The sequence below is a fragment of the Schistocerca piceifrons genome, chromosome 1, assembly GCF_021461385.2.
Source record: "Schistocerca piceifrons isolate TAMUIC-IGC-003096 chromosome 1, iqSchPice1.1, whole genome shotgun sequence".
Lineage (NCBI taxonomy): Eukaryota > Metazoa > Arthropoda > Insecta > Orthoptera > Acrididae > Schistocerca > Schistocerca piceifrons.
The window spans coordinates 881,349,396-881,375,379 of record NC_060138.1 but is presented as its reverse complement, the minus strand read 5'-3'; the positions used below and the strand labels follow the sequence as shown (position 1 = coordinate 881,375,379).

Below are 25,984 nucleotides of genomic sequence, written 5' to 3'. Positions count from 1 at the left end.
ACTGCATCAGTGTATGGTCTATTTAGATGATGATGATGCTTTTTCTAAAGATGTAGAGGAGTGGGCTACACATTGTGGTGTCCACAGTTCCGAGAGACAAAGTGTTGAAGAAAGCGCACAATCATGTATTATAGGAATTTATAGAGGACAAAAGACAACCGATTGTCAGAATAGCGGAACGATACTGATAGAGGACAAGGAGACAGGATGTTAACCAGTGTGTGAAGAGTTGAGACCATGTTCACATCATGCCCATCTCAGTTATCGATGAATACTGCTGTAAATATTATCAGAGGTATCCAGGCCATTTGAAATGGTGGGAATGAACATTTTGGATGCATTCAACCTAACATTGGTGGGTAACCACTACATGTTTACCATCATAGATCACTTTTCACATTAAGATGGGATGGTTGCAGTCCTGAATCAGCAAGCATATACAATGGCACAGGCAATGGTAAACAACTGGTAATTGGAGTTTGGTGTTTCCAACACAGTAATTTCAGATCATAGCACCAACTTCACATCCAAGCTAACTGATCAACTATGCCATTTATTGCAAAACAGTAAGCTAAGAACTAGTACCTTTCACCCTCAATAAAAAGAAGAATGGAAATCACTCATCATTAGAACAGTAAAATTTGTAGATATTATGTGGACAACTATCACAATGACTAGGCCATGTACCTATCCTATGTCATAGCTGCACACAATTCTAAAGTGCATGACTGTGTTGTGATCTTTTCACACAAGGTGGTATATGATAGAAATATGCTGTCATCTTTTGGAGAGAGAGAGAGAGAGAGAGAGAGAGAGAGAGAGAGAGAGAGAGAGAGAGAGATGACACTAATGAATCTCATGATTGAAATTCTAACCAACCGTATTCTGAGAGGTGCATTGGAGGAAGACAAAGTGTTTCATTTGGTGATGACCCCAGTCTGTTGTTATATTTTGCAGCACAATGTGCAATGTAACATACCAGATATCTGAATCCTTCTGCTGATCACTCAACATCTTTTGTCAGAGCAGACGGGCAGCAGCCTCACACTTAAACTTATGTCCTATATCTCTGCTTCCCCATCGGACATGGCCATTGCTTCAGACATTTTGTTCTTTCTGCGAGTTTTCTACACCATGCAGTATCTCTCGCATCAAAGTTTCCATCTCCTTCTATCTTGCCACTTCTCTTCTTGCATGACCCTGTCCTGCATCGCATGGCTCTCTCCATCATTCCAATACACCCGTAGTCTTCCTCTTTTTCTGTGTTGCAGAGGTCTCCAGTCCCATATTTTATAAGCCCATGTTTCCTCTGGCATTCTTCTAGATGTCCATACCACTTTAGCTGTTTATTTTCAGTTGTGTCCACAATATCTGTTGTAACTTCTTTCTGTTCTCATACTACTTCATTCCTTACTGTGTCTCTTCCTATTACTTCACAACTTTGTCTCCAAAATTCATTTCCCTTGCCTTTAATTTCTGGAAACTTCCCACAGTTTAGCACCATACAGAGCAATGCTCTCAACTAAAATTTCATATATCCTTCTCTTCAACTTTTTTGATGTAGTTTTATTCCTGGACCTTTATCAGAAATGATTGTCGCTAAATATTTATTTGACCAACTACACTTTACTATAGGTCCATCATCCATAACAAGGTCCCTTCCTATACCTCTGACAACTAAGTATTCAGTCTTGGTAAAGTTAATTTTCATGCCCCACTGCTGATATTCTTCTTTAAGTTTTCTTAATATATAAGACATGACATCTTCTTTCTCAGCAAAGATGACCTGATCAACGCTGAAATGTAGGGAAAGCAGGATGTCATTGCCTGCTGTAATTCCCATGTTTTGGCACTACCTTTTACAATTTTTCAGTGCTTCAGACATATCAGGCAGAATTCCATAAAATAAACTGGATGACAGGAATAGATCATCTTCTAGTCACACTGATGAAATATTCGAGAGTGGAATGTCATGATCATTCTTTCCCAAAAGCAACAAATGAAGGCGATGTCTTACTTCTTTCAGAGGAGGATGTTGATAAAAAGTAATACCTGTGTTCTGCAAAAACAAATTTTAGAGTCAATCCTGGTACAGCCACCCTGTTAAAATACGCCTAATCCCAGGCAACAGAAGGTCAGAATGAAAGCCAAACAAAGAATTAAGTGATGTTAACAGTACTTTCCAGAACAGCAGTAGCTGTTTTCTGTTGCCAATGTGCATTTTTTCTCAGCAGAAATACATGTTGTCAGGGAATGTTTTTGGGAGGTGCTTGTTAGTTTCAAAAGTACTCACTACTGTTTTTTTGATGACACTTCAAAATGTCAACTGAGCCATTAACAAGCTGAAAGAAGTCTGCTGATTCCTGGTGTTCTGGCAAAGAATAACAAATTGTGTGAGTTGTTGTTATCAAAAAAAGTTGCAGGTTAGATATACATGTTGGCAGTCTCTGCCGTTATATATACAATGAGTTACTGAGCAGAGGAAGCAGCATGATGACTGTCACGAAGAGAGAAGTACATGGAAAAGAATTTCCAACTTGCTCAGTGCTGACAATACATGCATGGATTCCACTTTGAGGCTCATTGATAATCTACTATGGTAGAAGAAAGAAAGTTAGTTTATTGTTTTGTATCTTGTTGACAGATAAGGTCATTAGAGATGGAACTTTTTACCCTAAAGGCCAAACTGGCTCTTCCACTTAGTCCCATCATGAATAGCTATAGTCTGTCTACTTTTTCTAAGTTTTCTTAAAGACTGGTACTGTAGAACTGCCAAGAATTCCTCAGTGCAATTCAAAGTTGGTGCTTACCACTGCTCCCAGTCTTTACGAGCTGACACTGTGTGGCACCGCAGTAGTTATTATGCTCTGAACTAATTATTGTTTGACCTTGAGCTGTAGTGTTGAATTATGTGAACATTTTCGTTTCAGGACTAAACAGTGATTGAAATATCATCTATGCCACAGTGAACCATGGTGGACTCCACTCTGCAATTTCTGTTGGCACCTATGGGTGATTGTCCAGGTCATTTCATTGCCACAGTGATAACCTATGAGCATGCTGTGCTTTACATATTGTCATGACTACTTCCAACAATGTTAAATGTACAGTAGTGATGTCTTCTGGAGAGTTAGAAAAGTTAATTGCAGTAGCACAACGCCATCTTGTAGCTAATGGCAACATGTGCATTCTGAAAAGCAATATATAGCTGGACTAGTGTGTTTTCTGAATAGAGTTTCTTAGTGAAGATACAGCGTGTTTAACAGTGAGTATTTAATTAAATTCTAATTGAGTTAAAGATAAATCTAGTGCAATTCTTTACTCAGAATCCTTGCTCTTAATACTATTAATTGACATCATTATGATTTGCAGTTACACCCCTGTTGTTTGGATTTGTGTGAATATGGAAAAGAAGTGGAAGGTAGATAGTGAGTGTAGTAATTTTAAAGAACAGTGGGGACATCAATATTTCATGATTGAGTTGAGTAATAAGGCAATGTGTATAATTTACAATGAAGCAGTATCAGTTCTCAGATAATACAAAATAAAACTTCATATGAAGACTAAACATTTTCATAGTTATTCCAAATGCAATTACATTTAATTAACAGCACAGCTGTGGGAGACATTTTTTTAAAGGAATAGAAAATGCTGTTCAAAAAACGAATCTTCAGTGGTAAACTGATGGCACCAAAAACATATCGAAAAAATGAATGTGTCATTGCTCTCGTGTTAAAAGCGGTAGAAAATGACAATTCATCATTCATCAACAGTCTTTGTGCAGAAAGTATTTGGATATGTCAGAAGTTTTAAAGCCAGTCATGTCAGCTGTTAATAATAGAAGATCACATGCTCTTTATTGAAGAGACTGAAGCAAATGACTTACCATATTATACATCAGTATGTTGGCATAGCTCTGGAAAAACTCTGATGCAATATCTGAGCTCCAAAGAACAATCACAAATTTCTCAAATGAAAGGAACTATCCTTTGGCTAAGTTACAAAAGAATAAGTGGTTACAGAAGTTACCATTTTATAAAGATTTATCTAGACATACGGCTGACCAAAATTTAAAATTACAAGTAGAAAATGAGGTACTTCCTGATTGCACAATCATGTTAAATCCTTTCGACAAAAAATTGTTTTGTCTCAATTGAACAAAAAAGGTTTCATGCGTTTTAACACATGCTGGACATGTCAGCAGTCAAAGGCTCTGTTTCCAGTAGATTCTGCAATTGAAACTTTGAGTGCTGTAAAAACAAATTTTCAGTCCAATTTTTCACATTTTGACGCAACTGCAAACAATATCAAGATTTTTTAAAATTCTTGAATGCCGATATTGAGACTTTTCCCCAGAAATTCAAATGGAAGTGGTTGCTTTGCAGTGTTAGCTTCATTCCAAGGGGCTGACAACTCTTTTGTGAGTACGTGCTTGGCTACCACATGGTCCCAACCTTTGCAACATTACTTCTTTTCAGTGCTGCAGTGTTATACTTCCACCATACAATACCTTTCCCCCTCTGCCTCTCCATCTGATGGTTTTCTTGGTACTGACCCAGCTCGGACCTGATTTATGATTGGGCCTTGAATTTCCACTTCTGGTGTATTGTTTAACTTTCCATAGAATAAAGTTGGGTTTGGCCACAAATTTTGAAAATTCTCCAGAAGTGTGAATCATGCAGGGAAGGTCACCAAGGGACCTTTGTGCCTTCTCATTTGTGCACCCTTCCCTATAGTATGGTAATACACTCAAAACCCAACACGGTAGCCATCATCATCATCAGTTATCTGCTATATTAGCAGGTCCTTTGCCTCTCCATTTTCTGCGATCCATTGCTTCCTTCTTAAGGCTGCTGTATGTTGTACCGTCCATCATGTCATCCAGTATCTGGAATCTCTTCCTTCCTCGCTTTCTTTTCCCTTCTACATAACCATCCTGCATCCTGTTATTGGGTTATTGGGGGGGGGGGGGGGGGGGGAGGCAGCAAGAACCTGCACACTGATAGCCACCTGACCGTGCAGGGATCACACTGTTGGTGCCTGAGCTGAAAACTCCCCATGTATGACAAGTACTATGTACCCATCTTGACTGGGGCATGGGGAGTTTGAGAAATGGATTACAGGCCATGTAGCCATTGCTCAGGCTGGGTGGTGCCCATGGGCAGAACCCCTGTTCAGAGTGGGTGGCACAATGGCACAAATGAATTGGATCAGATGAAGTTATCTCCTGCTGGTGGCCATATGGCACCAGCAATCTCTATGAAAGGACAGTCCTCTTTCAATGCAGAGAGACATGAGTTCCCTTCCCTGGCTACACCATGTGAGGAACAGAGAGCTAAGCAGCAAGCAGAACAATACTCCCTGCAATACTTGGTTTGTGCAAGGACTGATGGTGATCCCTTCTGGGTCACAAAGCTATTGTTCTATGTGGAGAACTTCGAAGACAAGTCTGGGAAAGTGGCATCCATCCCTAAAATGAAAAGTGGGTCAGCTTTGATCAATATGGCCTCCCCTGCCCAGTCATGCGCACTGCTCACTTGTAACAAGCTGGATGACATACTGGTGACTGTCACTTCCCATAGCAGTCTAAATTTAGTTTGGGGCATCATTTTCCTCAGAGAACTACTCTTATGATCTGATAGTGAGCTACACAACAACTAGAAGCAGTTGGGAGTACACTTTGTCTGTCGTGTACATAGGGGGCCAAAGTACAATAGGGTTGCTATTGGTGCCTTCATTGTGACCTTTGAGGATGATTCGGTACCTGAAAAGGTCAGGGTGATGGTATGCCAATGCGATGTGAAATCACATGTCCTTGCCCCCCTCCCCTATGCGGTGCTTCAAGTGCCTGAAATTTGAGCACATGGCTTCATGCTGTAGAGATTGTGGAGGAGTGCTGCATGCAAACTCTCCCTATGCACGTGCCCCCATCTGTATCAATTCCTCGCTCACCAGACCACTCATTTCCATAGAGAAAAGAAAATACAAGAATACAAAACTCTGTACAAACTAAGTTACCAAGAGCCCAAGAAGAATTATGAACAGTGGCACTCAGCATGTCAAACAATGTCGTATGCTACAGCTATGATGATGTCGCCTCCTTCAGCAATGGTGCTCCCACCCATTACATCTCCTAAGTGGGTCCACAGAGCTGCTCAACCATGACTTCCCAGCAATTGTTGGGGGCTCCCCTCTTGCTGCTTTCCCCACACCTACTTTGCGATCTGTGGTTTCCCACCCACCAGGGGCATAGTTCCCCACCTCCCAGCTGGAGACAAATCACCTTCTTCTGGATTCTCAAGACACTTTCTTCCAAGGTTTCTGCCAGCCTATAACTGGACACCAGCCAGTGGCTGAAGGAGCCACAGGCTGCTGATCACAGGGCTTCACGATCATCATCTTTACCTGAAACTGATTCAAAGAATCCCTTGCAATCATTGAGACCCTCTAAGGAGAGGAAAGACAAGAAGTAGTCCTCTAAGAAGTAGGACTTCTGGTGGCCCCACACTACCAGATCCCACTTGTTGTACTCATGTAGCCAAGGAATAGGTTCCAGCAGCCCCTAAGGATACACTCTGCACCACACAACAAAACCCTGCACCTATGTATATTGAGATGCCATAACCCCGCAACAAGTGGCAGCAGGTGAGCCTAAGGCATAACCTGCTCCCTTGGTCCCTTCATGGCCTAACTGTACATCGACCAACATTATTTTGCAGTGGAATTGTAGTGGTTTTTTTTCCACCACCTGCCTGAACTATGACATCATTTAAGCACTTATCTGCTTTCTGTGTTGCCCTTCAGGAGACCTGGTTTCCAGCAAAACGGATCCCAGCCCTTCATAGATACTGGGGATATAAGAATCGTGCTGCCTATGACAAGGTTTGCACATATGTTCTAAACACTCTGTATGGTGAATTCATGCCTTTTAGTACACATTTGGAGGCTGTGACTGTTTGGGTAAGGGCTTTTCAGGATATTACTGTGTGCATTGTTTACCTCCCTCCTGATGCTGAAGGGTCTCGGAACATAATGTTTGAATTGGTTTCTCAGCTCCCTCCACCTTCCCTAATCTCGAGTGATCTCAACGCCGATAACACTATGTGGGGTAGAAACATGGTCACTTGCCTTGGTAAAGACCTTGAAAATTTATTGGCACAACTTGACCTTTGCTTCTTGAATACCGATACCCCCATACACTTCAGTGTGGTGCACAGAATCTTCTCAGCCATTGACCTTTCCATTTGCAGTCCTTGTCTTCTCCATCCATCCACTGGAGGGTCAACAATGACCTGTGTAGTAGTGACCACTTCTACATCTACACCTCCATAATTACTCTGCAAGCCACTGTACGGTGCATGGCAGAGAGTACACTGTACCTCTACTTGCCATTTCCCCTCCTGATCCAATTGCAAATAGAGTGAGGGAAAAACGACTGTCTGCATGCCTCCGTATGAGCCCTAATTTCTCGTATCTTATCTTCATGGTCCTTATGTGCAGTGTATGTTGGTGGCAGTAGAATCGTTGAGCAGTCAGCATCAAATGCCATTTCTCTAAATTTTCTTAATAGTGTTTCTCGAAAAGAATGTTGCCTTCCCTCCAAGGATTCACATTTGAGCTCCCGAATCATCTCCATAACACCTGTTGTTCAAACCTACCATTAACGAATCTAGCCAGCCACCTCTGAATGGCTTCCTTCAACCCAACCTGGTGCAGATCCCAAACACTCAAGCAGTACTCAAGAATAGGTCACACCAACGTCCCCTATGCAGTCTACTTCACAGGTGAGCAACTCTTTCCTAAAATTCTCCCAGTAAACTGACGTCAACCAATTTGCCCTCCCTACCACATGCTTCAAATGCTCGTGCCACCTCATGTTGCTTTGCAATGTTATGCCCAGTTATTTAAACGACTTGACTGTGTCAAGCAGGACACTAGTAATACTATATCTTAACATGACAGGTTTTAATCTGTCATGTATCTTCCTACAGTCACCCAGCTTCGACACCTTACCATACACCATGGCATCATCAGCAAACAACCACAGACTGATGCCCAGCCTGTCTGCCAAATCATTTATGTATATAGAGAACAACAGTGGTCTTATCATACATCCCTTTGGCACTCCCAACAATACCCACATCTTTGATGAACACTCGCTGTCGAGGACAACATATTGGGTTCTATTATTTAAGAAGTGTTTGAGCCACTCACAAATCTGTGAACCTATTTCCTGTGCTTGTACCTTCATTAACAGCCTGCAATGGGGCACCATGTCAAATACTTTCTGGAAATCCAGAAATATGGAGTCTACCTGTTGCACTTCATCCATGGTTCTCAGTATATCATGTGAGAAAAGGGCGAGCTGAGTTTCGCACAAGCGATGCTTTCTAAAACTGTGCTGTTTCATGGACATAAGCTTCTTAGTCTCAAGAAAGTTTATTACATTCAAACTGAGAATATGTTCAAGAATTTTGCAGTATATGGAAGTTAGGGTTATTGGTCTGTAATTTTGCAGATGTGATCTTTTATCTGTCTTATATACTGGAGACGCCTGCGCTTTTTTCCAGTAACGCGGGACTTCGTTCTGTGCGAGAGATCACAATAAATGTAAGGTAGGTAAGTGGCGAATGCCGTATAGTACTCTTTGTAAAATCAAACTGGGGTTCCGTATGGACCTGATGATTTATTTGTTTTGAAATTTTTCAGTTGTTACTCTATGCCAGGTATGCTTATTTCTATGTTGTCCATATGGGAGTCTGTCCGACGGCCAAATGACAGTATGTTTGTATGGTTCTCCTGAGTGAATGATTTCTTGAACATGAAATTTAAAACTTCGGCTTTTGTTTTGCTACCTTCAATTACCACACCAGACTGGTCAACAAGGGATTGAATAGAAGCCTTAGACCTACGTACCAATTTTACATGCAACCAGAATTTTCTTGGGTTCTCTGCCAGATCTTTTGCTAACATGTGACGGGGGATAGTTGTATGCTTCATGCAAAGTTCTTTTCACAAATGCGCAAATCTCTGTTAACCTTCGCTTGTCGTCATTTGTGCATCCGCTTTTGAACCTAGAGTGCAACAGCCTCTGCTTCCTCAGTATCCGCCAAATTTCTTTAGTAAACCATTGTGAGTCTTTTCCATCCTTTTGAACTAAGTGATGCCATTTCACTGTCTAATTGAGATGATAATAACTGCTTATCTGCTTTATCCAGCAGAAACACTCTTCTTGACTGATTTACTAACTTTTGTAATCATAGTTGTTATAGTGACATCATGGTAACAATCTCCATTTCTATGCTGACACTGTTTATAAGGTCCGGCCTATTTGTAGCTACAAGGTATTAGATATTTCGATTGCGTGTGGGCTGACGAACTAGCTGGCAACACAATTTTCAGAAAACATGTTTGAAAGTATTTCACACGACTGTTTGTCTGTACCCCACCACAGTGAATCCATAGACATCCCAGTATGTACTCGGCCAAATAATATTGCATGATCTGAATATTTGCACACTATTGACTGTAGACTTTCTTCGAATGATTCAAGAACCATCACAGCAGAATTGGGTGGCTGTAAAAACATCCAGCAGTTAACTTAGTTTCACCTAAACCTGTTACATGCAACCGGATAAATTTGCTGTCACATGCAACTTTGACTTCAGTAGAGACAATATTTTTGTCAACTGCAACAAACACACCCCCTCCTATGGCCTCTAATCTGTCTTTCCGATACATGTTCCATGACTCGCTAAATATCTCAGAGCTTTCCACTTCGGGATTCTGACAGCTCTCAGTCCCAAAAATAATTTGAGTGTGAGAACTTTCCTGGAGGGCAGTAAAGTCAGATACTTTATTACAAATACTTCAACAATTTAGTCGAAGTGTCTTTATTTTGAACGCTGTTTGTCTTTCCTTGCTGTGAATAAACTGGTGAGTGTTCATCAGAGCACCTCAAACCACCGCCTAGCCTAAAAAAACCTCATGTGCACTCCACATCTGAGTAGCTGCTTCCTTTGTGTAGTGCATCCTTCACCTATCAGGGTGCGTCATACAATTCCCCACATGCAGGTCTAAAAATCTGCAGCCAAGATCATCACAGAGTCAACGAAGTGTTTGGCTGAGACGCTCCTCTTGGACTCAAAACCGAAGGGCCCTGATGAACTCTGGGAATGATTCTGCAAACAGCAAGCTCTGGTTGCACTCCATGCACGAGGCCAGCTGTCTTCACCACAAACTGATGTTCGCTTCAGAACCCAAGCGACAGGCATCGCTAGTGCCAACATGAGCCATGACTTGCAGATGACTCCACCCTGCATGCTCGATAGCCACAGGGCAAGCGCCCCCCCCCCCCCCCCCCTGCAGACATACCAAGTGCACATTGGTTTTCTTTCCAGTTGCAAAAGCTATTAGCCTAAGGGGCTCCGTGACAGGCCTAATGTTCGAGGTCCCAATAATTAGTAAATCCCTCCTCCATTAGCCTGCTCGGACCCTTCGAACGAGTGGCCCCCTGCCCACTCATAGGGTGAACGGGTGAGACCAGGTGGCTGGTCTCCACATTGGCCCTTCACCTTGAGTAATGCGAACACGCTACCACCAGCCACTCACCCTACTGTGAGGGCGGATCCGTTGCATTGGGTGCACTAGGAGGTGCCTCGGAAGCAGAACCTATCCATCCTAACAAGTCTAACTGAAGAAGTGAACTATAAAAGCAGACAATCCTAGATATGTGACTTGCAACCCTACTGATGTGTCACCATTGGACGCTGGTGTGTTAAAGAGCTACATAGCTGTCTGTTCAGTGAGCAACAATTGCGCTAAAAACTGAATGAATTTACACTTACAAAAATGTGAGATTAACCTTCTTAAACAGAGAAACATGCACGAAATTTAATAAATATACTACATCGAAAACACAGAAAAGGACAAACACTTAATTTGTCTCTCTGTAGATGAACTCATATCACTGTCGAAATCTGGAGCCTAACTGACTGGCTCACTAATGAACAGACAGTTGCTTTCAACACAAAGCAAATGAGCAAGTACTGTTCTACAGAATGAATGAATTTACACTTACAAAAACATGAGATTAACCCTCTTAATCAGAGAAACACACACGAAATTTAATAAATATACTAAGTGGAAAACACAGGAAAGGATAAAAACTTAACTTGATGCTCTGTAGATGCACTCGTATCACAGCCAAGGGCTGGAACCTTCTCAATCTTCCTGTCCTTCCTTCAGTCTCATTACCATGGGTACCTGCCCAGGTGGGCTCTCGACAGTGCTGACTGGGATGCTTTCACCTCTGCTGTTGACCTTGGCTGGCCGCCACATGGAGATATTGATGAGGCAGTCCAGAATGCAACTACAGCCACGCATTCAGCAGCTGATTTAATGACCCCTTGTTTCTCGGGCTCCCCCCGATGCAAAACAGTACTTGGGTGGTCCTCAAAAATTGTAGATGCCGTTTGAGATTATAGGCGTGCTGTCCAGTGCCATAAGCGGCACCCATTAATGGAGCACCTCGTTGGCTTTAAGTGGCTCTGTGCCCAGATCTGCCACCTAATAAAAAGACAAAAATGCGAATGCTGGGAACAGTATGTTTCGATCATCAGGCCACGTACCTCTCATTCACAGGTTTGGGCTAAGATCAGATGTCTTTATGGATACCAGACACCTGCAGGTGTACCTGGTCTTACCTTGAATGGCACTGTCTGCACTGACACAGCCGCTGTTGCCGAACATTGTGCTGTGCTCTTTGTCTGAGGATTATCAACCTGCCTTCCGTGTCCTAAAACAACAGTGGGAGTGAAAGCAATTTACTTCATGCCACCTGGAGCCATATAATGCTCCATTCAGTGAGTGGGAATTCGTCAGTGTCCTAGCCCACTGCCCTGATACAGCACCTGGGCCAGGTTGCATCCACAACCAAATGATGAAGCATCTACCAGTGGATTGTCAGTGTCAATCCTTGCCATCTTTAGCCACCTCTGGAGCGAGGGTGAGTACCCATTGCAATGGTGAGAAAGCTTTGTTGTCCCAGTGCTGAAACCGGGTAATCACCCTCTAGAGATGTACAGTTATCCCCCAGTAACTCTCACCAGTGTTCTCTGTAAGTTTGCTTGAACGCATGGTGGCTGTGTTGGCTCCTTGAGTCTTGGGGTCTTCTGGCTCTGTCCCATTCCACTACTGATAATCTGATTTCCTGGGAGTCTGCCATCAGAACAGCTATTGCCTGACTTCAACACATTATAGCTGTCTTCTCTGACCTCTATAAAGCTTGTGACACCATATGGCAACACCTCATCCTTGCTACCTTATATAAGTGGAGTCTTCAGGGTCTGTTCCAAATTTTCACCTTACCCCTCATATCCAAGAGAACAGGGTCCCGCAGGGTTCTGTACGGAGTGTCACTCTCTTTCTCGTAGTCATCAGTGGTCTAGCCACAGCTGTGGGGTCCTCAGTATCACCCTCCTCCTAAGCTGACGACACTTGCCTCTACTAATGCTCATCTAGTGTGGGTGTTGCTGATCATCGACTGTGAGGTGCCACATGAAAAGGCATAGGCATGGCCCTTCACCTATGGCTTTTGATTTTTTGTCACCAAGATTCGGGTCATGCACTTCTGTTGATGATGTACTGTTAACCCGTACCCAGAACTTTACCTTGACCACCAGCTACTCAATGTGGTGGAGACTTATCATTTTTTAACACTGATCTTCGGTTCTTGGTTGACATTAATTTCTCATCTTTGCCAGCATAAGTGAAAATGCTGGCTGCACCTTAATAAACTTTGCTGCCTGAGTAACACCAGCTGGGATGCAGATTGCACTGCCCTTCTGCAGGTTACAAAGCCCTGATACCATCCCGCCTCAATTATGGGAGTCTGGCCTACAGTCCAGCATTGCCCTCAGCACTACGGATACTGGATACGATACACCACTGTGGGGTTCGACTTGCAACAGGAGCCTTTCTAACTAGCCCTGTGAACTGCGTACTTGTGAAGGCTGGGGTCCCTCCATTGCTGATTGGTCACCAACAACAGCTTGCCAAGTATGCTACCCACATTCACAGTTCCCCTAAGCATCCACACTACTGTCTCCTCTTTCCAAACATGGTAATCCATCTCCTGCAATGGAGGCCCCAATCAGGGATTACGATTGCAATCTGTATCCTGCCTCTCCTCTCTGAACTTTGTTGTTTCTCACAAGGTCTGAAAGACTTGGTTCATTCTGCAGCCTTTGGCTGCCAATTTTTCTGAGTCCTTGGCCCATCGCAGGGTTCAGAAGTAGTCTGCACTGATGGCTCAATGGTTGCTGGTCGTCTGGGACATACTGAACTGCTCTGCTTGGCACATGGCTGTACTGTTTTCACTGCAAAATTGGTAGCCATTTCTTGCTCTTGAGCATATCCATTTCTGTACTCGTGGGTCCTTTGTCATCTGCAGTGGCTTCTTGAGCAGTTTGCAAGACCTTGACCAGTGCTATCCTCACCAGCCCTTGGTCATTGCGTTCCAGGATTCCCTGTATGCCTTTGAACAGTGTGGACGCTCAGTGGCGTTCGCCTGGACCCCAGGCCACATCGAGATCCCAGGGAATGAACTCATTGATAGTCTGGCCAAAAGAGCTACCAGTAAACCAGCTCTTGAGAGTGTTATTCCAAAAACACACCTCTGATTGATATTACACCATCAAGTTTCAGGTGCCTGGAATGCAGAATTGCTCACCCTGACTTCACCAAGCAAACTATGGGTATAAAGGAGACTATGAATCTGTGGTGGTACTCCATGCAGGCCTCTCACAAGGACTCTGCCAACCTTTGATGGCTCTGCCCGGCCGTACTTGGCTGACTCATAGTCATCTCCTCCATAGCACTGTCATTGTGGCTCCTGTTTGACGGTGGTTTAACTTTTGCTGGGTTGTCCCAACCTAGTCACCCTGCGATGGACTCTTAATCTCCCTGACTCAATACCCCTATTGTTAGGAGAGGATGCACCAGCGGCTGACTTAGGTTTACTTTTTATTCGTGAAGCAGGCTTTAACCACTCTCTTTAAGGGAGGGCCACTTATCCTTCTCAGCCCATTGAGGAGTCGGCAGAACACTGTGTTTCCTCCTCCGCCCAGACTGTGCTGTAACTATCTGGGCTTCATGGTACAGGCCAGTCCTCACCCTACCTGCTCTTTTACTCTTCCTACCCGCCCCACCCTGCCTCCCCCCCCCCTTTCCTCTCCTCTCGTGTGGTCTGTGGGACTTGTTCATTTTTTTGTCTCTCTGTGCTTCTCTTGCCCTTTCCATGTTGCTAATCTTTCCAACGCAGTCTCAGAGTAGTGTATTCTGATAAGTGGCAGGGGCTGGGAGATGTATGTCTGCTCATTCCTCTGCACTTCCTGGGGCTTCCGGCTGCTCCCTAGATGGGGCACCTTGCTTGCCTTTCTTCCTCTGTCTCCCATTCTTCTTTTTGTCCCGTACCTCAGTTTCGCTGACATTGGTAGCCTTTGGATTTTCTTCCCATGGGATTTCCACAGTAGGCTATCTCTGATCTACAGTCATATAGACCTGTCTGTTCAAGGACAAAGGGACTGATGACCTAGTAGCTTGTTCCCTTTAACCATCCAACCAGCCAAGCAACCAACCAATGTGGTGAATTTTATAAAGGTAAATATTTAACTTCATCATTGCTGGAATTTTGTAAGAGGCTTACACACACACACACACACACACACACACACACACACACAGTTTGATCGGTTGCATAAGATTTCTCGTGGCTTTTTTCTGCTTTTGGCATTACTTATCTCACTGAAAAAATATACTCCAAAATGAAATACTGTATACAAAAAATATTTACTGGTCTGAAAAGCGTTTGAAGTCGCTGCTGATAATTACCACTGGTAAGCCTGATTCACAACTGCAAACAATTGTAATTGGGAAGTTACAGCTACATAAATCTCAGTAATAATAATTAGTGCTTAATTTCGTTATGTGAATTGCATATGTATGTCATTTTGGTAAGGTATATTTTCAGGAAATGTCATGTAATTAATTACAGTTAAAATGTTAAGCTACATTATATATGTTAGTTAATCTGTATCTTAATTGGTCAAAAAATAAAAAAAAAAGATTGTTGAACGTATTTTGTATGATTTAATTGCAATGTAAATTTCACACTGTACAGTTTTACTTCGCTTAATGGGCATTATCGATCCTGAATCTTACTCGAAATTGACCCTCGTTAAGTGAAACATTTTTTTCCCGTAGGAATATACCAATGTGTTCCACTTCGAAATCATAAGTGCTCAAAATGATTTATAATACAGTATTGTAATTTTTTTTTTTTCAGTACGCCCTATTTTACAAGAGAGTTGTCCAAAGATGCCTGTGCTTCAAAATTTGTCGAAAAACAAGTAGCATTATCGTTAATCTACTGCCTTATGGGCGTCTTTGGTGAATTCGTGTTAGTTACCGACGACAAATCAAAACTGGAATTCATAAACAGATATTGAAACGGAAAGGGTTACCATGGCGCCGGGGAAGAAAAGAATTTGCAACATCGTCGCGGAAGCCCGAGCAGTGGTATGGGTGACAATTGCGGCGCGAGGCGCGTTGCGATCAGTACAGCCATTGAAAACAGAATTGTAGGAGCTTCTACTCTACAGAACGGTGTTGTTATAGAACACGTGAGTTAATGTTCATTTATAGTGGCCGAAGGGACCTATTCAGGCTTGGAGGTGGTTTTTGAAAAGGTTGTTAAAGACTGAAAAAAGTAACACTAAACAGACTCGTTACGCGGGACATCGTTTGTTAAACGAGTCAGTTCTTGCATTTTCTACTACTCGGTGTGCGAATCACTCGTCATGCAAGGTGCTCGATAAGCAAGGTTTAACTATAATAAAAAATAAATGAATAAATAAGCACAGCGGGCCGGACACACCACGCATGTCTGACGCGTTCCCTCGGGCCGAATTGACGGTGTTCGCTGGCTGCTGTTGGCCCACGGGCCGTATTTTTGAGACCCCTGGCGTAGATCGAACTTTGAAAACTCGGGAAACCCAAATCTAGATCTCTGGGTATGGGGTCGAACCCGGGTCTCCCGAATGCGGTTCTATTGCATTGAGCACTATGTCACCCCGTCCAGAGCTAAGGTAGAAAAGATGGAAGAAGATTACATGGTTTTGTGAAAGCCTGAATAAGGACGCTTATGGCACTTATTAATATATGGCACTTATTAATAATTATGAACATGTAATAAAATTAAACATATTGTAACCGTGTTACATCGCTAAGGTTGGTAATGGCCGGCTACTGTGCGAAGTTTACCGAGTTTTGATGACTCAAAGGAGTACGAATTTCAAATATAGCTAGTAATTTTTTTTTTTTCACTTTCGCCCCAAACTTCTGAACGACAGTTGTCAGTAGAACTCGGAAGTCGTGCCGTTTTTGTTCTGTTTGAGGTCCAAGACAACTTTAGGAATCAGCTGAATAATTAATTTAATTTCACCCTCGTTACTACAATTAAGCACCACATTTGAACGTCAACGTAACTGTAATGCGCATTCGCGAAACATAGTTACTTCCACGCTACATCAGAAAACGCCAGTTTTTCACCTATCCACCGACACTTGTTTCTTCACGACAGAACGTCCACTGTCGGAGGAATCGGCCAATTTAATGAAAAAATTTCTGGGAGAAAAGTTGTAGTGCGTTATAGTGTGTTTCCAAAAAGTCACAGGATGTGTCAAAAAACTTAGTTGGTTTGTGAATATCGCCATTTAAGATTTTTATGGAAATCGTGGTAAATGACTGTCAAATTTGTACTTTACATTGGGTTTTCCGATATTCACTCTTGTTGTTTCATTTATTCAGTAATACAATCATTCTCTGGATTTATTTGCTCCGCTGTCGAAAACATATGCTTTCTACAGAGTCTTTTATTTACCAAGGCCAAATTTGGCAGTGGATGAGCCATCAGGCAGAAAATCTTATTAGGAAGGTCACTGCACTAGAACAGCTACATTGGAAAAAAAAAAAAGTCCCAACATTTATTGATCTTCGGTTCAGATATTTTACCGCAAACCAAAGGGAGAAACAGAAGAACTGTTTTTCGTGACGTTACAAGGACATTTTGAGAATAGATAATGGAAATTGTGATGAAACGGAACACTGGCTGGTAAACTCAGTTAAAATTTCGAATGGAGCACATTCCAGATCTTCTTGTCAGGGTAGATACCGTATTAATTGAGCGAAAAGTTTTTTCAAATCTAATGTTGCACTTCACAATTATGTTGACTGGCCAAAAGATAATAAACTATTTGCGAGGGTCAATTTGTCAGCATTTGGAAGCAAATGAAGATGAATGATAGATAGTTCACACTCTACGTTCTGAAGAATTATAATAGATACTTACCAAAGATCGCGACGATACAAAAATGGCTGTTCCATAAGTTCTATGAAGATTTATTATCCGTTGGAAAACTAAATCAGCACAAGAAAATGATATGATTTCAAAACATAAGCTATTGCATCTTATCTTACATGTGCACGAGAATAAAAATAAAGTTGTTTATATGTGATATAAGGTCAGAAGCAACAAAACGAACTCACCTGAATTTTTGAAACTGCTGCTGTAATCTGGAGGACATCAGATCACGAGTTTATGAAGTGCAGACATATCGCCCTTCAAACGTGTTCTTGGATGAAGTTAAAGTGACTTTCAGAGTCACTGAAATTACTTCTTAGAATTATCATTGGTCCAAAAAAGAAGGGAGACAGTTCAGAGCTAAAGACAACAATCAACTGCCTTTCACATTCTGTTCATAAGATCTTGAGAAGTGGTATATACAGATAAAGAGATCTTTGAGATGTACTGTCAACTTTTGAATTAAGCCTATAATGATACCAGACATTTTGAACTATGCAGTACGCAAAATTCAGTAGAGATCTGTTGAGACAGTTCTTTTATCCAGTTTGTGTTCAACAATATGGACGTCCATACTGACAATTATTAAAAATAAAAAAAACAGTATCAATGTAAACAAACGTTTTGACCTTTATTTAAAGCTGTTCTGTTAATTTCATTGTTTTCAAAGCTATTATTTTGATGCACGCGATTTCTGTTAAAATGATAAATGGCGATATGTTTCGTCACTTTCTTACGCTTCTTGAAAATCCAGTTTGATGCTCAACAACTTTTCTCTTCCATAACTTGGTGTCAAATTGGTCAATTCTCAGATATTGCACGTATCATATAAATGTAGAAAAGTACATGTAAGAAACTGAGATTCATATTGTGCACACATAACACTGGTTCAAATAAACATTTAAAAACTACCAAGACGATAATAACTGTTCCTGCAGTTTCCAGGTACGCGAAGGCGACAGTAATATTGTAACTACAAGCTGCTGCCGCGTGAACGAATGTTTTCTCATTGCACCCAGTCTCGCGCAGGGACAACGCAGTCTGGACTTTCCATGCCATGGCTCCAGACAAACCACATTCCTTTGAAACTCAGCTCACACATTGGCGCCAATATTGTCATCATTGCCATATTCCCCTCGCGCACTACGTCACTGCAGCTGGCATATAGCCGCGTGTTGATTACGTTGCAGTCGATTTTAACATCATCCCCCCCCCCCTCCATTTTATAATTTTGTCAACATTTCGGGAGGGGTTTGAAAACCGTAACCTCTCTCCCCCCTACCCCCCTCCGTACCCTCGGCTATGCCCTTAATAATAGTTGTTGTTGTGGTCTTCAGTCCTGAGACTGGTTTGATGCAGCTCTCCGTGCTACTCTACCCTGTACACGCCTCTTCATCTCCCAGTACCTACTGCAGCCTACATCCTTCTGAATCTGCTTAGTGCATTCATCTTTTGGTCTCCCTCTACGATTTTTACCCTCCACTCTGCCCTCCAGTACTAAATTGGTGATCCCTTGCCCTCCAGTACTAAATTGGTGATCCCTTGATGCCTCAGAACATGTCCTACCAATCGATCCCTTCTTCTAGTCAAATTGTGCCACAAACTCCTCTTCTCCCCAATTCTATTCAATACCTCCTCATTAGTTATGTGATCTACCCATCTAATCTTCAGCATTCTTCTGTAGCACCACATTTCGAATGCTTCTATTCTCTTCTTGTCCAAACTATTTATCGTCCATGTTTCACTTCCATACATGGCTACACTACATAAAAATACTTTCAGAGACGACTTCCTGACACTTAAATCAATACTCGATGTTAACAAATTTCTCTTCTTCAGAAACGCTTTCCTTGCCATTGCCAGTCTACATTTTATATCCTCTCGACTTTGACCATCATCAGTTATTTTGCTCCCCAAATAGCAAAACTCCTTTACTACTTTAAGTGTCTCATTTCCTAATCTAATTCCCTCAGCATCACCCGACGTAATTCGACTACATTCCATTATCCTCGTTTTGCTTTTGTTGATGTTCATCTTATACCCTCCTTTCAAGACACTGTCCATTCCGTTCAACTGCTCTTCCAAGTCCTTTGGTGTCTCTGACAGAGTTACAATGTCGTCGGCGAACCTCAAAGTTTTAATTTCTTCTCCATGGATTGTAATACCTACTCCGAACTTTTCTTTCGTTTCCTTTACTGCTTGCTCAATATACAGATTGAATAACATCGGGGAGAGGCTACAACCCTGTCTCTCTCCCGTCCCAACCACTGCTTCCCTTTCATGCCCCTCGACTCTTATAACTGCCATCTGCTTTCTGTACAAATTGTAAATAGCCTTTCGCTCCCTGTATTTTACCCCTGCCACCTTCAGAATTTGAAAGAGAGTATTCCAGTCAACATTGTCAAAAGCTTTCTCTAAGTCTACAAATGCTAGAAACGTAGGTTTGCCTTTCCTTAATCTTTCTTCTAAGATAAGTCGTAGAGTCGGTATTGCCCTTAATAATAGCAGTTTCTCGATTGGCGCTTTCGTAATTACTTTCCCATCAGAAAGCTGTATGCCGTCCACATGAAAGTGGTTCCATGTAATTTGTACATGTGAGGGACATCCATAAACATCTACGCTTTTTTGCTGGGTCTTGTGGATGCGGGAAACATGAATTGACATGTTCAATATGCAGTTCGTCGTTCCAGACACACCGATTTTTCAGCCCGTGATGAGAAACTGCTGCGACAACATAAGAACCTACATATGACAGGTTGACTGTGGGACGGTGTGATTGCAGCTGTCAATGGCACGTAGAGGATCCATCAAAAGCGCACTGTTCTTGGTACAGTTTGTCATGATTAAATTTCATTTAGTAACAAATCTATGATTAAAGCTTTCAGGAGATGGCAACATTCGAGGTATAGTCCTCAAGTAATCGTGGTCGGCTTAGTACAGCCGGCACGGTAGCTCAGTGTGTTCGGTCAGAAAGATAGCTGCCCTCTGTAATAATAATAATAATAATAATAATAATAATAATAATAATAATAATAAAAACTGAGTGAATGGATCGACGATGAACGTGAACGGGTGTCATGGAGCGTTCACGCTAAACAAAAGCGCACCAAACAATAAGGAACAAAACGAGATTTTAAAAAGTGCTGTGAATAGGGACACACATTCATAAGGTAAAATGTGACGTGTTGGTGGTTTATGTCCCACTACATTCAACTATTTTTTTTTACTACCATTCGAGTTTTTAATAGTTTCTGATACTTTCTTATAAGTTTACTGTAAGAATACAGAGTTTTTCCGTAAAAGTGTACAAAAATGGAAAAGGTCATAAAAATCTGTTGTCCACCTTATTTACAACTAACATGCGTATAAGTTTACGCAAACTTGCAGTTTATTTACATGTACATTCTTCATTTCCTGCAAGGAAACAAGGTAGACAAGCCTGATTACTAGGAAGCCATGATGCAGGTGTGTCCATAAAGTGGCTCTGTTGTATTGATTTACATTGTCCCATGACACGACGTGCTGTGAATCAACAACAGATCCGTTCATTACTCAGTGCTATTCAGAGACGTACAGTACAATACGATGGAGCAGTATCGGTACAGTTTCGCAGAACTCACTGACATACATGTTGTGTATGGGGAAGTATGTTGAAATGTTCTCGCTGCTGAAAGGCTGTGCTGGGAACGATTTCGTAACAGCATCATCCATCACGACGAACGCTTATTTCTCTCGATCGACGAATGCAGGAGACCATTTCATTGGAATGGAGGAACAAGGGATCTGGCAACATGAGGACCACTAGTACATTCGATTTTGAAGACGAGATGCTCATTTGATCGTGATGATATTCCGAATGGCAGGAATAGCCATCTATGGGATGAGTAGAGTCACACTATCAAGTACTTTTGCTGTGACTATCTAGGCCAGCATTGTAGGTGACAATCTCATTGGACCATATCTTCTAGCTGGCCGTCTGAATGGCCATATATACTTGAGATTAGTGCTAAGAGTTCTACCGGAGTTGTTGGAGAACGTATCCTTGGCTGTTCGTGACAGTGTGTGGATACAACGTGACAGTGCATTGACCCACTTCAGTGTGCCGTCAATGCTGTATTTCCTGGTCGCTGGGAGGGGAGGTCAGGTCGTACGCCATGGCCTGCGAAGTAATCTGACGTGAATCCCCCTGATTATTTCCTATGGGTATATGTAAAGTCACTTGTGTATGAGACCCCAGTGGATACGGAGATGGAATTAGTTGCCAGAATTGTAGCTGCCTGTGATGTGATTCGAAACACACCAAGGATGTTTGTCAGCGTGCGTCAGAATCTTGTTCGCAGATGTCATGCTTGCATTGAGGTTGATGGCCGTCATTTTCAGCTCGTTTTGTAAGATACAGTACAAATTGTACATTCATTGTGTCATTGATGGTATTTGCAATTAAGTGTAACTAAAATAAAAAAGTACGCAGCAATGTGATTTAATTCCTATTATATCCTTAAGCTGGCTTCTCCGACCCCTGTTTCGCTACCCCAGATTGTTCAGTGGAGCATCTTCTACATCCTGTTAAATTTTTGGACACACATACAGAAATACCCTCCGTACTATAATAATCGATGTTATGTAAATATAGGTGCGCTCTGTTTGAGGAGTGAGTTTGTTCGATTGGCTTAATCTACAGGACAGTTTGCACTAATTGCAGCAGGATATCTTGCCCTTTCTCCTTTTAAATTTTGTGTTTCATATGTTGTAAAGCTTCTGCTACTGAATAGGAGCAGTGATCAAGTAAGAATGACCTTAAGGTTTTACTAAAAAGTGAAAACGATGAAATAATTTTTACTTCATGTGAAGAACTACTGTAAAGTGGTATCGCACTATTAGTAATGAAACTTTTATAAGCCGATATTTTTATTGACTGAACATGGTATTTCTCTTTTTGACTTAACTTGTTCATGGATATCGAAGTTTTTATTCATGTATACTACACGCAGAATGAACTGACTTGCACATGGACAAGGGATTTCACTGTACGTTTTATCGGAGCTAATACAGGAATTTTACGCCCGTCCATTTCGTGAACATTGTGATTTAAGAGCCGGATGCACAAGTCGCATCGTTTCTGAGTGCTCAGCAGCACATTGAACTCGGCACGCTCAGCATTGACTTCCAAAAGCACCATCCGTCTGCCGGGGCCTCAACGTAGGCCGGCTTGCGCACAGGTAAAAGCGACGCCCGGCGGTCATCGGCGTTTTCTGCAGAAAGAGGGAGTGTATCGCGCCAGTAAAACATCGGGTTGCGTTGACGTTTTGTAACCGACACTGGCATCACATTACTGGTTGCTGCACACGCCTGGTCAACGACAAATTAACTGCTGACTCAGAAATCTGTGTTGTAATACAATTAACGCTGTAAATCACTGAGAAGGGGTGCCTGTATGATTCAATCGCGTATTCAATATTCCGTTGATTACTGATTTTTTTTTTTTTCCCACCGGAATACTAGCCTATTAGTGTACTCTATACAGTATAGTTCCCACAGAGACTAATACAAAGAAGAAACTTTTGACAGAAAAAAAGTGTAACATGTAAGCTACTGTTTTTCCTTACAGTGGTTCCTAATTTATGAGGGATGGAACCACTTTTATCTTGCTATATACGTGCTGAATGTGTGCTTACCATGTTAATTTGAGATCTAGGTGTATTACTAGCCGTCTGACAGAGAACACTCATTAACTCCGTTACCGAATTTGTGATGGAAACTGTAAGTAGCGTCTGCAAAGAGAATTTTCAGAATAAAAATAAGAGGTCATTAGACTCGCAAAAGATGTAAACCAAGAAACTCCTGTAATCCATTGTTTTCGAGTTTAGATATTCTATCTGTTCTGTGTGTTTACATTAGGCAGACTCTCTTTTTTAAAAAACCAACATAATGGGCAAGCAGACCGTTTAAGTAGTGACAAAAACCATCTTAACAATGTCGTTGTTGTAATCATCTTCATTCCGAAGACCGATCTGATACAGCTCTCCACACTAGTGCCATGCAAACCTCTTCATCTCCGAATAACTGCTGGAACCTACACCATTTTTAATGTGCATACTGTATTCATCTCTTTAATAGCATAAACTATATATTGGAAAAAAGCAAGTAAATCCCAGCAGCAAATATAAAACAACAAACAAAAAATAACAAAGAACGCAAGCGAAGTAAGGCTAAGCAAGCGATATGGGAAAAGGCAAATGTGTAGCACACGTATTAGTAGCTACATTCAGAATGGTTGAATATGTGTAACCAGGTGTTCTCTGAAACCTTGTGGATATGATCACGTGGTGTCAATTTCCGTCCGAAACGTCAGCAAACCGAGACCGCCAACAGGCGCGAGACACTCGTGGGCGGAAAGAGGGGTGTGTTTCCGCGGCGTGGTAGCGGGACGAGCTAAGATGGAGGGGCCTGTGACTTGGAATATGGAATATCGTTACTAGTATAATTTTAATGAAAATATCTTCAAATTCCGCCTAGAAGCATGCTAGTAAGAAACCAATGGCAACTTTAGATTCGCGTCAGTGGGACAAGCACATTGAACATAAATCCATGTTTGAAGCTTTAATAGTTATTAACATTATTACCGTTATTGCTTATAACAAATTGTAACAGTCGAACCCATCATGAAAGTCACACTTACGATGCACCAGATGAGAGAGGATAATACCATCAATATAATGTCCGGGTACTTTTCTAATTAAACAAATATACCATAATCTTACAAACAATTTATTTACGTAAATAGTGCCATTAGTATGGACTCCTCCACATATACACAAATGATCTTACCAGCGTGTGCTTCCTTCTTTAATGTTCCGTAACATTCGATGTATATTTAATTATAATTGTGATTTGTAAAATAGGTCAAGTTAGTGTTTTGAATAGAAGGACGTGACGATAGATTTGTTTAAAATTGCTGAAATAATGCATAAATAATTTTATTAAGAGGTCAGGCCGAAAAGATTTTCCATATGTTTTATCATTAGTATTTCTATGAAATTATTGTGAAAATTGAGAGTGGTGGTCAAGCTGAAAGTACCTGCACTGAATCGTGGAGTGGTCATGTGACCGAACCTTTAAAGAAGCGTGCAGGGCAAAGGTCTCGCTCTTTCGTCTGTTATCCTGTGGCCGGAGTATTCGGTGAGGTATTTCAGTCTTGGTTTCGTCTGGATTCTATGAAGTTATCGGCGGTTGTAAGCCGCGAGCGTTACTTTCGTGTAACGGGGCTTAATATCTTGGGCGCGTGTGATAATTTGTGCGTCTCGGGACGCTGATCTGAATCTTCGGCGGCAGTTCAGTTAGAAACGAGATCTCGCACGAGCAACTTAGGTTCTGTTGTATGTCATTGCAGTTGTGGTCTTGTAAAGACTCGTCGTTTAACGGATTTATGTTGTGATGGACTTGAACTGTTTTAGTTGAAATTAATAGCGTTGATGGCTATAAAATCCAGATTCGCAGGGAATGATTAAGCTCATGCTAGCGAACGTTGAGAGTGAGTTCAGATTTTCCACAGTTTATTACACTGATGTAGTTTAGTATTTAGCGCATGCTGCCGAGTGTAAATGCAATACCTGCACAAAGTAATTCCAAATTTTGGACTGCTGATTGATACTGAGCAGTTATTTAGTGAGTTATTTGCATGTGGTCACCATTTGCATACATTGTGCATTTCTGAAAAATGAAAGGGATTTATATCAGTCTGTTTTTATCAGTAATGTTACCCTTTGGGATTTCAGCCTACAGATCCAACCTCAGTTCACCTTTCATAATTCGCTGCGTGTCTCACTGCTAGTATAAGGATTTGGTTTAAACATTATCATGTTCAGTTGTTGAGCTATAGAGCGAAGTGTATCACTACCTCTCAGCCATGCTCAATGGCAGTACATTGCCCGGTCTCTGGCGGAGCTGACATGGTAACTGTTTGGATCGAAAGGGGTACATGACTTTAAGTAATAGGAGCAAGACCTCGCGGAATGGCCACAATCTGAATATCAGAGTCGTAAAATATCAACTGTTTGCATCCTGAAAATCCACAAGCACGTTGCTACGTGGGCATACAATGCAATCCTACACTCCGTCAAATGTCACCTCCCATTGACGTTGATTTCGTCAAAAGACCCCACCCACCCACCCACCGAAAGAGAGAGCGCATGTATGCAGTCGATGACAGACAATGACTGTGCCTCAGCTTTCATCGAAACACGTCAGTCAACTCTACATGGTGACAAGACTTTGTAACACTTCGTAGAGGGAGTGTGAATTTCACTGCTTTGAATGTGTCCTCTCATTTCCACTTGGTTTGCTTCTTCCCGGAGAGCAAACATCTGATTTGAGTTTCAGAGAAAATTTTCTTCAAAACATACTTCACTCTATTAGGAACTTGATTATTTGTAGCTAATTGACTCCTTTTGTCTGTGACGAAAGGCCTCCAGATACTCTCTCAAAACTCTCTCTTTTACTTTGAGAACACTGCACATAATTTAGAGAAATTTTTTCCTATGCTCTTAATTCTGTCACTCGATT

General features: G+C 41.8%; 1 protein-coding gene across 3 annotated transcripts in view; it reads left to right on the top strand.

The window, feature by feature from the left end:
* Positions 1-25,984, top strand: part of LOC124793631 (WD repeat-containing protein 73-like) — a 130,707-nt gene that overhangs the window by 20,479 nt on the left and 84,244 nt on the right. The window contains exon 2 of one of the 3 annotated variants that reach the window (XM_047258035.1): positions 8,571-8,615. The exons of 1 other annotated variant lie outside the window; for it this stretch is intronic. In XM_047258035.1, the coding sequence (XP_047113991.1) occupies positions 8,571-8,615 (45 nt within the window). Of the gene's footprint in view, positions 1-2,930; positions 3,266-8,570; positions 8,616-25,984 lie in introns of all 3 variants that reach the window. One more of the 3 variants, XM_047258037.1, reaches the window with a different exon arrangement.